Raw genomic sequence first — 10,890 nt, 5'->3', positions numbered from 1 at the left:
TGTGCCCTGGGGCCTGGGACAGCCCTGCATAAGCTCCGGGTCTAACCTGGAGCCAAGTGAACTGACCGACCCTCAGAGCAGTCCCCACAGGCTCCCAGCCACCTCTGTCCCCCACGGCCTCCCCCGCCTGGCTGCTTCTCTGCAGGCTGAGTGGTGGTGAGCATCTGGGAAGGAGCCAGGACTGGGGTTCCACTGCTGGGGGGGCAAGGTCAGGGGCCAGGTCTCAGCCACAGAGCAGGGGAGACTGCCCGATACCTACCCCCAGCTCCTGCCAGCCGGCCCTGCCCCATGACCTTGGTCAACGCCCTTCTTCCTCGGACTCAGTTTCCCCTCTCTGGAGCCTCTCCTGGCGCCAACACTGTGATTCTCTTCGAGGACTCAGGGGCCAGGGCGGGGGCAGACCTCCGCTGGCTGCCTGGTATCTGGTCCTCGGCTCCCTGCTGTCTGTTCGAGGCAGGTGGGGGCCAGCCAAGGGGCTGGAAGGAAGGGCCCCACCCCCACCCACCCCACCCCATCTTAATTTAATCCGGGTGGCTGCGGACTTGGTTTGTATTGGGGTGGGGGTGGGCGACTGAGCCTCCGTAGGGAGAAAGAGGAGCCGGGGCCAAAGGGGTGAAGGAACCCCCGGCGGGCTCGGGCGGCCACGCAGGGGCGGGTGGCGGGAAGGGGCGGGCGGGGGGAGGGTGGGGGGAAGCGCGGAGGGGGCGGGCGAGCGGCGGGCGGGGGAGGCGGGGAGCGCAGCCAGCGCGACACGGAGCGAGCGAGCGAGCGAGCAGGGGAGGCGGCGAGAGCCGGAGCGGCGGGCCGGGTGGCCGCGCCGGCGAGCGGACGAGCGGGCGGCCAGCAGCGCGCAGCGCGGAGCGCGCGGGGCACCGAGGAGCGGCAGCGGCGGGCGCAGCGCGCAGCGGCCCGAGCGGAGAGGCCCGAGCGGCGCCGCCCCCGCGGCCCCTGCGGGGCCCCGGCCGGGAGCCCGACGAGGGAGGGGGCGGCATGGACCGGCGGCCCGGGGCGCGGGGGCGCTAGGCCCTCGGAGGGGCGCCCCCCCGCCTCGCCGCCCTCCGCAGCCGCGCGCCGCGCCCGCTCCAGCCGCCCCCGGGGCCGTCGCCGGCCCATGAGCCCCGACCTCAAAGTTTGCGGCGGGCGGGCGGGCGCGGAGCCTTCAAGATGCCGTTCCACCCGGTGACGGCGGCGTTGATGTACCGGGGCATCTACACCGTCCCCAACCTGCTGTCGGAACAGCGCCCTGTGGACATCCCCGAGGACGAGCTGGAAGGTGAGTGCCCCGCCGGGACCCCCGCCGCCGGCCCTCCTACCTGTGCGCCCAGGTGAAACGCGGGCGTAAGGGCGCAGGGGCTGGGGGGCTGTCTGCGGGTGCCGCCTGCCAGCTGGGCGCTCCAGCGAACAGCTGCGCGGGGAGGCCAGACCAGGTCGCACCCCTGGGCGCCGCGGTGGGGGGTCGCGAAGGCGAAGGGCCGGCCCAGCCTCCGCCGCGTGGTCCCCCGCGCTGCGGAAACTTGCCGGGCCCCGCAGCGGGGTCACGGGGCCGCGCAGTCCGCGGTGACGGTGCGGCAACGCAGCGGGTTGGGTTGGGGGTCTGAGCTAGGCACCCCCTCCAGCGCCGGCCACCGGAGCGCCCGCATCCTGATCCCCTCGGCGGCGCCCGCCCGCGGCTCTGCACTCGCATTGACATTCCGCTCGTGTCGCTTTTAAAATCCAATCTGCTCGGGCAGCCAGAGAAGGGGAGCGGGCGCCTGCCCTGCTCCTGCCGGCTGCCGGGCGGCCCCCAGCCCCTGTTGCGGGCCCCGTAGCCCTTTCCCCACAGCCCTGCGGGGACCCCAAGCCCCGAGCGCCGGGAAGGCAGCCGGGGAGGCAGTGGCGACAACAAGTGGCCAGACTGGGCGGCTTGGTCACGATAACCAAGCCTGGTAGGGAAAGGCAGAGGGGGACGCACCGGATCTGTTCCCCGAGTCCCTCCACCTCTGGACATGAATGGGGACCTCGGGCAGTGGGCTGGGCAGGATCAGAGCAGATGGCAGAGCCCGGTGTCCTCAGACTGAGAATTCTGGGCAGCGGTGAGACCCCTGGGGCCTGCAGCTATTTCTCTACAGGACTGGGGCAGGGGCTCAGGTCTCCCCAAGGCCTCCTGGGGGCGGCTGGCAGTGGAGTGAGGGGCTCTGGGCTGATGGGGGTCTTGGCCCCATGGTATCTGCTTGTCTGCTGTTGGGGGAGGGCCTGCGATCACCCAGAGGCTGGGCCTCTCTTCAGGTACCTTAGGGCCAAGGGTCTCTGAGATCTGGGGCTCAACAGGGCCTTTGCGGGGTACAGCTGAGACACCAGTGAAGTCAGGGGTGACGGTGGGAGCACAAGCCACGGAGAGAGGTCCAGCCGCACCCCCAAGCCCTGGAGGGAGCAGATCTTGAGGGAGTCAGAAGGGATCCGGGGGGAAGATCAAGGGGAGAAGGCACCCCCACCCCCAAGCCCGCACTGCACCACCATGAGCCACCTGCTTCTCACCACGTCCCCCCGAAAGCCGCCAGAGGTTGGGAGAGCTGTGGGAATGGGGTCTGGTGTCTGCTGCGGGCAGGACAGATGGATGGGTACTGCTACTGGGTCTCTGGCCTTGAACTCCAAAGCCCAAGTCTGTGCCCTGTCTGGGCCGAAGCCCGGGAACCAGAGTCTCATCCAGGGCCTAGGAAAAGGAGGGGGTACAGTGAGGGGCAAGAGGGCAGGGGATGGGGCATTAGCTGTCTCTGCCCTAACACTGTCTTCTCCTGCCCCGGGCACTCCAAACCTCTTAGAGTTCCCCCCTCCACAGGCCCTCATCCATCCCTTCTGGCCAATCAGGCAGAGGTACACTTTGCCCCCCCCGCACCCCAGGCAGCTTTCATCTCATTCTCTCCTCTTGCTCCCAACATCCCACCATGCCCCTGGCAGCCTTGCTGGGGCCTCACTGGTCCCTCTTCTCCTGATCTCCCAGCCCTGGAGTACAGACCCCAAGGAAGGGGAGAGGTGGGAGGAGGCTGGGATGCAGGGGTGAGCAGGGCACAGGGCGGGCAGTGCAGGGGCAAGGAGCCCGCAGGCTCCCCTTGGACCGCATGGCGGACATGCTGGCAGGAGCCCAGGAGTGTTAGTCACCAGCCACGCCAAACGCACTGCCTGCTCCTCGCCCGTCCCCTTCTCCCGGGCCCTGTGGAGCAGGGGGCCCTGGCACAGGGGACATCTGAAGGGCAGGGCTCTCCCTGGGAGGGAGAGGGAGGCAGATGATGCCTGTAGATGCTTGGCGGTCCCCGCCCGTCTGGGGCAGCCTGTGGGCAGCCAAGGATGAGAACAGGAAGTCCTCTGTGATCGACCCCCTTCTTGGCTGCAGGCACTCTGGAAGCCCTCCTCCGAGGAGACCAGGGCTCTGCAGGCCTGTGGTCCTTGGATGCCAAGGGCTGGGTGGGAAGGGTGACCACCCATGGCACAGAGTCCCCCTCTGCCCCGTCCACCTCCCCAACGGCCTGTCAGTGCTCCTGTCCCACCCAGGCCTCGGCTGGGGGACGCCCGTTGGTGGGCGAGCCACCTGTGCTGAGGACAGCGAGCCCAGCAGCTTGGGATGAGACGCTGCAGACAGTACATGCCCGCCTGCAGAGATCCAGGGGGCGGTTAGGACGGGGGAGGGAGGTGGAGAGTGCTGGCTTAAGGTGACGGCTTCCTAGCTAAGCAGTGAGGGTCCACATCTCTGCTCCCTCAATTTATGGAGTGACCTCAGGCAACCACTTGCTTCTCTTGCCTCAGTTTCTCCATCTGTAAAAAGGGGTTGGCCTTGGCCCTCCCCAGGGCCGCAAGTGACAGAGGACATGATGGAAATGCTCAGCACAGGAGGGGCTGGCACAGGGTTCAGTGGGGGCTCGGAGACCAGGGCAGCAGTGGGGAGGTTAAGGAGCGGGGAGAGGGAATCGTAGAAAGCCCACGAGGAAGGAACACGCGGTACGCAGGGGACCGGGCCAGAAAGGCAGGCTCGGGGAAGGGGTGGGTGGAAAGGGCCTTGAAGGTCTGTGGACGCGCTTGGGGACCCCTGGGTGGGTAGACGTGGCTGGGCAGAGCTGGCCCAGGTCCCTGGCCCTCCTCAAGTGGAGGACAGAATCCCCCAGATTCTCCCCAAGATGCACACTGCACGGCCCCCCACCTGCCAGGCCTGTGGCAGCACTGAGGCTGACCCCAGTGGCATCGACGGACTTGAGCACCTGAGGGTGGGAGCTGGGGAGCAGCAGGCCCTCCCTCAGAGAGAGGAGGAGGGAGACAGATGGACAGGCAGCCACCCACCAGGACAGGGGCCTGGGCTGGGCACTTGACCTGCTCAGACAGTCAGTGGAGTCTGCACTGCATGGCCAAACGGGGCATTCTGGGTACAGAGGGGTCCCCTTTCCTGCCCGTCTTTCCTGCAAGCCCAGCAGGCACCGCCGCACAGGCCAGAAGCTCAGGGAGGCCGAAGTGCTGGGGCGCAGGGCCAATGCCGCGGAGAGGAGCCGTCACCGCAGAGGACACACTCTGCCCCCTGAAAGTGACCTCCAGCCCACACACCCCTTCTCTGGACTCCGGCTCCTGTGGGGCTGGTTGGGGAGTCTGGCCCTGACGCAGCTCCCCGGGTCAGGGGAGGGATTGAGGGCAGAGGCTGGAGGCAGCAGGAAGGGACCCGTGTCGGCCTGGAAACTCAGAGGCCCTGCCAGCCCTTGCCCGGGCCAGGCGTCCCCATGCCAAGATGGAGCGCGGCAGGCTTCCCCCAGCCTCCTGGGGCAGGAACAGAGTGAGGCTTTCGGGGAAACGCGCCCCGCTGGGCTGTGTCAATGGCAGCAGCAGCAACAGGCAAGCCGTGATGCCCACCCTGTTCTGGGAGCCCCCAGCAGCGTCCAGGTCTCCAGGATGGGGCAAGAGTCACCTTCTCAGCTCACAAACGAGTCTGTGGAGGTTCAGAGAGGGAGGTGCCATGTCCAGGTCTCTTGGCTGCTGAGCAGCAAGGCCAGACTCCAAGCCCTAGGCCTCCAGGTCCTGGTACCAGCAAACAGGAAGGCTGGCCTGGTGTCCGAAGCTCCCTGAGACCTCCCTTCTCCTTCCGGCTCTGCCGGAACATCTGGGGTGTTCTGATTTATAGCATCCTGCTCTGAGCCAGACCTGGCCCAGCCAAGCTCTCACATGCTTGATTTTCCTGTTTATTCGTTTCTGCAGCCCCATTGTACAGGTGAGCAAACACCCACCCGAGGGCACCTGGCCAGGACGTAGGAGAGCTGGGATCTGACCCAAATCTGTGTGACTTAGTGCTGATTCTCCAGCTGAGAAGGTGATCCCAGAACTTGGCCTCGGGGAATCAGCAGGGGCTGGGTCGTTGCTCTGAGCAAGGCTGAGGACACAGCAAGATGGAGGCATGAGCGGGCGTGCCAGGGAGGGGTGGCTAAGGGGACACGTGGAAGGGGAGGTGGTGGCGTTTGGACTGACCCAGCGGTCTTGGGAGGTTAGTCCTGCCTGAGAAAGGCATGCCTCTGGGACTGTCGCCTGCCTGCGCACCCCAAGATTGACCTGCTCTGCCCCCTGTGCGTGTATTTTCTCAGGACTTCTAGGAGGAAGTCAGGGGAGTGAGCCAGCACCCACTGCAGCACCACTGTGCTATGAGGCTGCAGTTTTGCCATCCCACCATGAGATCTCCCAACTGCAGACCCAGAAAGATGGGGTGCATTCCTTGGGTTCCCACTTCCCCAAACCAGCCCCTGACCTGGGCGTCTGAGGATGGTTCATCTGAGGGTGATTTCCCTCCGCCTGACTTTGGCTTGATCCCTCTTCTGTGGTGGCCCATGGGGGGCGGGGGTCCTTAGGGGCTGCACGAGAGGACAGGCGGCACCCCAGCCTCCCCCTGCCCCCCGCCTCTGGCTAACACTTGCCCTTACTAGGATGGTTTGTAAACTAAGAGTAAATGGGTTCTGAGAGGTGGCCCCACACCACGTGGACCATGAACTTCTGCTCAGCTCCTCTGTGCGTGCTCCAGATGTAGGAGGGGGTCCCTGAATCAGTCATTCATTTAACCATTTATTAGCAAACGGCTCAGTTTGGATGACTGCACCCTTCCAGGTCACAGGACACAGTGGTGAACAAGACCCACCCATCCCTGCGCTCATGGCATCTTATAGTTCACAGTCCAGCGTGGTCAGGAAGGAATCCTTGGGGGAAGGGGTCTGTGCGGGGGCAGGAAGGGAGGTGATGCCGTCCATCCTTGCTAGGAACCAGGGATGTATCAAAGTTTGCCATGGAGAGGGGACAAGCTTTGCAGGCAAAAGGAGCCTCACGTTCAGAGGGCTGCAGGGGGAGCAGCCCTGGTGCCCACCTGGACTGAGAGGGCCCCTAGGGCTGGAGTTCAGGAGCCTGGGGCTGGGTCAGGAGGCCAACAGAGCCAGCCAAAAACCTAAGTGTGTGTGTGTGTGTGTGTGTGTGTGTGTGTGTGTGTGTGCAGGGTCGGGCACACAACGCCTGGCTGCAATGCCAGTGTCTTCCTCTCTTACCCAGGACTCCCAGGGGACTGGAACCCCTGCAGCAGCGCTGGAACTGCTGGTCCTCTGCTCACACACCTCTGGGGGTGGGGGGCTCGCGACCTTCTCGATGACCCAGGGAAATTCTAAGTGGGCGTTGGCCTGGAGTTCCCCGAGTCCAGGGTTTACAGGAGTTCCTGGCCTGGCCCAGCTCTCCCTTCCAAGCTGCTCCTCTGGTCAAGGGGCCACTGGTTAGGAGACTGGTTTCTCAGGCCGTACCTAGGATTGGGGGGGGTGGCAGTCCAGAGTCAAGAGGGTCTGGGGGCCTAGGCAGCTCAGGTGAGGCCTGCGGAAACTTGCCTGGCCTGCGTGGCAGCTGGAACCTTCAGGCCTTGGGTGCAGACGCCAGGTGGGATGAACCTGATGAAGTCTGGGGCTTCGGCCGCAGCCGCCTTGCTTTGTGGCTTGGGACACAAGGCCACCCTTTCTGGGCTCTAGTGGGTCCAGCAGGATCAGGGACTGACCTCAAGGTGCAGGATCCCACGGTCAGTCTCAGGGGCTCACAGACCCCCACAGTGGCCACCTAGCCTCCTAGACCTCACTTTCCAGGTATGCAGTACGCCTCTCCTTCCAAATACACCTGCACGCGTGAGCTCCCCTCCGCCTGCAGACTGAACAAGGAGACCCCCGGGAACCTAAGCAGAGCGGGGTGACAGTGGACGGAGAGACCCTCCACACAACGGGAGGTGCTCTGTAGGACCCTTCTGGGGCTGAGTAACAATGAAGGGACAGCAAGCCCAGAGACAGAGGTGGAAAAGTGAACGGGGACAGTTTAGAACCCTTCAACCCTCAACCGTTCCTGGATATCTTTGGTAAAACCTCACACCACGACTGCCCATTTTACTGTGGGTAAGACTGAGGCTGGCCCAAGGTCGCTCCTCGGGTTGCCTCTCAGGCTCCCAGCCCCGTGCCTCGCTCTGCACCCGAGTCACCCAGGTTCCTCGGGGCTGTCTCCCCCTCCATACGATGTGGTGGTCGGGGGGAGTGACCCCCACACCTCAGCTGGCCTGGGCCTGCCGAGGCGCCTCCATCCAGCCTGTCTTCCCCCAAATCTTGGGCTCCGGGAGGCAGTCTGCGCCCAGCTGTTAGCCCGGAGCTGCGGCTGCCTTTTGCGGCCGCCATTAACGAGTGCTGGCCGGTGTTAACGAGCTGAGCCTGGGGAGGAAGTGTGATGGGGATGGGGGGGAGGATGGGAGGAGTGGGGGGAGGATGGGAGGAGCGGGGGTGGGCGGGAAGCCTTTGGCAGCTCACGGAGGACCGGCTCCCGCCCGAGTCCTCCCCTGCACAGCAGGCTCCGTGGTGCCGGCCACACGGGGTCGTTGTGAGCACGCCTGGAGAGGCTGTGGGAGCCTGGCACGCGGAGCCCAAGACCCCGGGGCGGTCTCATCACTGCCGCCCCCCGGCTCCACTGCTGTGAGCTTGGCCTGCCCCGAGCTCCAGGGAGGCAGAGCTGTAGTGGACTCTTGGGCCACCCACCGACTGTCTCTGACCAGACCTGCAGGGTCTCCAGACGGTGGTGAGGGTCAGGGCGGTGGGGGCAGTCTATCCCAGGCTCAGGTGGAGGGGTCTGGGATCCCGGGGGCCTGGGGAGGGGGCTGTCGGGGACAGGGGTGAGGTCCTGACCGGCTCTGCCCCTCCCCCAGAGATCCGAGAGGCCTTCAAAGTCTTCGACCGCGATGGCAATGGTTTCATCTCCAAGCAGGAGCTGGGCACGGCCATGCGCTCCCTGGGCTACATGCCCAACGAGGTGGAGCTGGAGGTCATCATCCAGAGGCTGGACATGGACGGTGAGCCGCGCCCCTGCCTGTTTCCTCAGCCCTCACCTGTGGGGGGCACCGGGGAGCCGAGTCTGGACCCTGAGCCGCCAGGACTGAGTCCACAGGGGTCCTTTCACTCTCACAACTCCGGGTCAGCCCCAAGCCCATGGCAGATTGCAGCCGGGTCTGGCCCCATTTCTCAGCTGGACGGCTGAGGCCAGACAGAGTGTGACAGCCCCAGCTATACCCAAGAAGTTGGAAACTCTGTACCTCTGTATTCCAAGAATTTTTCTTTCTTTGGCCGTGTTGTAGCTTGTGGGATCTTAGGTCCCCAACTGGGGGTTCAACTCGTCCCCCCTGCAGTGGAAGCAAGGAGTCCTAACCACTGGAAAGTCCCCAAGAAAATTTTAAAGTACAGAAAAGTAAGAATATTTAAATGGGCTTCCCTGGTGGCTCGGTGGTAAAGAATCTGCCTACAAGGCAGGAGATGGGGTTCGATCCCTGGGTTGGAAAGATCTCCTGGAGAAGGTAATGGTAACCCACTCTGGTATTCTTGCCTGGGAAACCCCATGGACAGTGGAGCCTGGTGGGCTACAGTCCATGGGATTGCAAAGAATCGGACACGACTGAGCGACTAAACAATATATTAATATGCCAGTTCCCATCACCAAAAAAAAATCATTAGTTGTATTTGCCATCTGGCTTTCAGTGAAGGAAAACCTCGTGAGCACCAGGAAGGCCCAGTCCTCTCCTCCCAGTCTCCTCCGGCCCTCCCACGCCCTCCCCTCCCCCACAGGGCCGGCGCGCGGCTGGTTCCCCGCCCTGAGCTTCCTTTCCTGTGTGCTGGGGGGAGGATGTCGGCCCTACACCTGCTCCGGGCAGCAGCGTTCGGGGTGAAACATGCCTCCCACGGGCGAGGCCAGTCAGGGCCCGCCTGCCGCACCCCAGCCCACACACACACCTGTCATGTGGGGCCTCCGCACACTCGGCGGCTTCAGCGTCAGTCCGGAGCCTGGCGTGTGAGGCTCCGAGGAGGGGCTCCCTGGGTCCCCACGTGGCCCGCGGCGCCCAGGTGCGGCCTCCCAGCTAACCGGGACCCTGCCCGCTCCAGGTGACGGCCAGGTGGACTTTGAGGAGTTTGTGACCCTCCTGGGACCCAAGCTTTCCACCTCGGGGATCCCGGAGAAGTTCCACGGCACTGACTTTGACACCGTCTTCTGGAAGGTACGCCCTGGGTGACTGGAGGGCTGTACTGGGGCCATCGAAGGGTCGGGCCCACGCTGTAAAGTGGGGGCAGCGACGCCTCCAGGCTTGTCCCCTGGGCCAAGGGCTTCCCTGGGGAAGCCACTGGGTCGAGGACTCAAGGAGAGGGGTGAGTGGTTCCCAGCCCACTGGGGCCTAGAGGCTCGTCGCCGGCTTGTGTGGCCGCAGGGGCTGGATGGGGACGGTGTTGGTGGCTGTGGTGGCGTGGCCAGAGCACCATGTCTCCCCCGCACCCAAGTGCGACATGCAGAAGCTGACCGTGGATGAGCTGAAGCGACTGCTCTATGACACCTTCTGTGAGCACCTGTCCATGAAGGACATCGAGAACATCATCATGACGGAGGAGGAGAGCCACCTGGGCACGGCGGAGGAGTGCCCCGTGGACGTGGAGAGTGAGTGAGCCCCCGGGGCCCCCGGGCGGGGCAGGGGCGGAACCCGGGCTGGGGGTGGGGAGCGCTAGGGGCCCTCCTCGTCTACGCCAGACCCGCGCCTCCACGCGCCCCGTGCGGAAGGGCAGGCGGCCCCTGAGTCCATCGCTTGGCTGTCCCTTCTGTCTCTCTGCTGCTCCCCGGTGGCGGCGGCCACAGCCTGCTCCAACCAGCAGATCCGCCAGACGTGCGTGCGGAAGAGCCTCATCTGCGCCTTCGCCATCGCCTTCATCATCAGCGTCATGCTCATCGCGGCCAACCAGGTGCTGCGCAGCGGCATGAAATAGGCACCTGGTGCGCAGGGCTGGGGGCCGCCCCGCCCCGCCCCGCCTGCGCCCGCCGCCCGCCCCCGCCGCCGCCCCTGGGCCGCCCCGCGTGTCCTTCAGGGCCTTGCATGGGCCGTGGCCCCGCCGTGGAGGGTCCGGCCCCGCCCGCACCCTGCGTGCCCCACCCTGGTCTGCTGTCCCCTAGCACCAACTCTTCCCGCTGTCCGGGGCGGTGGGGGGCTCCGGGACGTTAACAGGAGGAATCTGGGCAGGGCCCGGGAGCTGCTGGGCTCCCGGAGGCAGGAGGAGGCACCGTGTGCCCAGCCTGGTCCCTGAGGGGTGACCGGGGCCGTGCAGGGGGTAGGAGCCTCCTCCTGGAGTGGGACGAGGCCGGGGTCTCCTGGGCACTGGGCCCTGCAGGCCTGAGGAAGCCCGCCCTCTGCTGAGTTCCTCCCTGTGACCTTCCCTAGACTCAAGCCAGCCTTCGTCCTCACACTAGAGAATCAGCCCATTTCAGAGAGGAGGAGTCTGAGGTCCAGAGGGCTCCCCCCATCAATGGTGATTTTCAGGAAGGGCAGAAGCTCACGAAAGATGGAGCCCAGTAGCCACCCCACCTGTTGGG

The 10,890-nt window shown here is 65.2% G+C and overlaps 1 protein-coding gene across 1 annotated transcript; it reads left to right on the top strand.

Moving 5' to 3' along the window:
• Nucleotides 1-1,164: 1,164 nt before the first annotated feature.
• Nucleotides 1,165-10,529, top strand: CABP7 (calcium binding protein 7). The gene is made up of 5 exons (XM_065904761.1): nt 1,165-1,273; nt 8,198-8,341; nt 9,423-9,535; nt 9,813-9,966; nt 10,162-10,529. The coding sequence occupies exons 1-5, from the start codon at nt 1,165-1,167 to the stop codon at nt 10,287-10,289; spliced, it is 648 nt and encodes a 215-aa protein (XP_065760833.1). The 3' UTR covers nt 10,290-10,529.
• Nucleotides 10,530-10,890: the final 361 nt, after the last annotated feature.

The sequence above is a fragment of the Muntiacus reevesi genome, chromosome 13, assembly GCF_963930625.1.
Source record: "Muntiacus reevesi chromosome 13, mMunRee1.1, whole genome shotgun sequence".
NCBI lineage: Eukaryota > Metazoa > Chordata > Mammalia > Artiodactyla > Cervidae > Muntiacus > Muntiacus reevesi.
This window is presented reverse-complemented; position numbering and strand designations above follow the sequence as displayed.

What these genes read in the sequence shown, in the direction of transcription:
- CABP7 (XM_065904761.1), top strand. Translation starts at nt 1,165, where the DNA reads ATGCCGTTCCACCCGGTGACGGCGGCGTTGATGTACCGGGGCATCTAC. An exon ending in CCAGAGGCTGGACATGGACG is followed by an intron (nt 8,342 to 9,422) that starts GTGAGCCGCGCC and finishes TGCCCGCTCCAG; the next exon opens with GTGACGGCCAGGTGGACTTT. An exon ending in TTGACACCGTCTTCTGGAAG is followed by an intron (nt 9,536 to 9,812) that starts GTACGCCCTGGG and finishes CCCGCACCCAAG; the next exon opens with TGCGACATGCAGAAGCTGAC.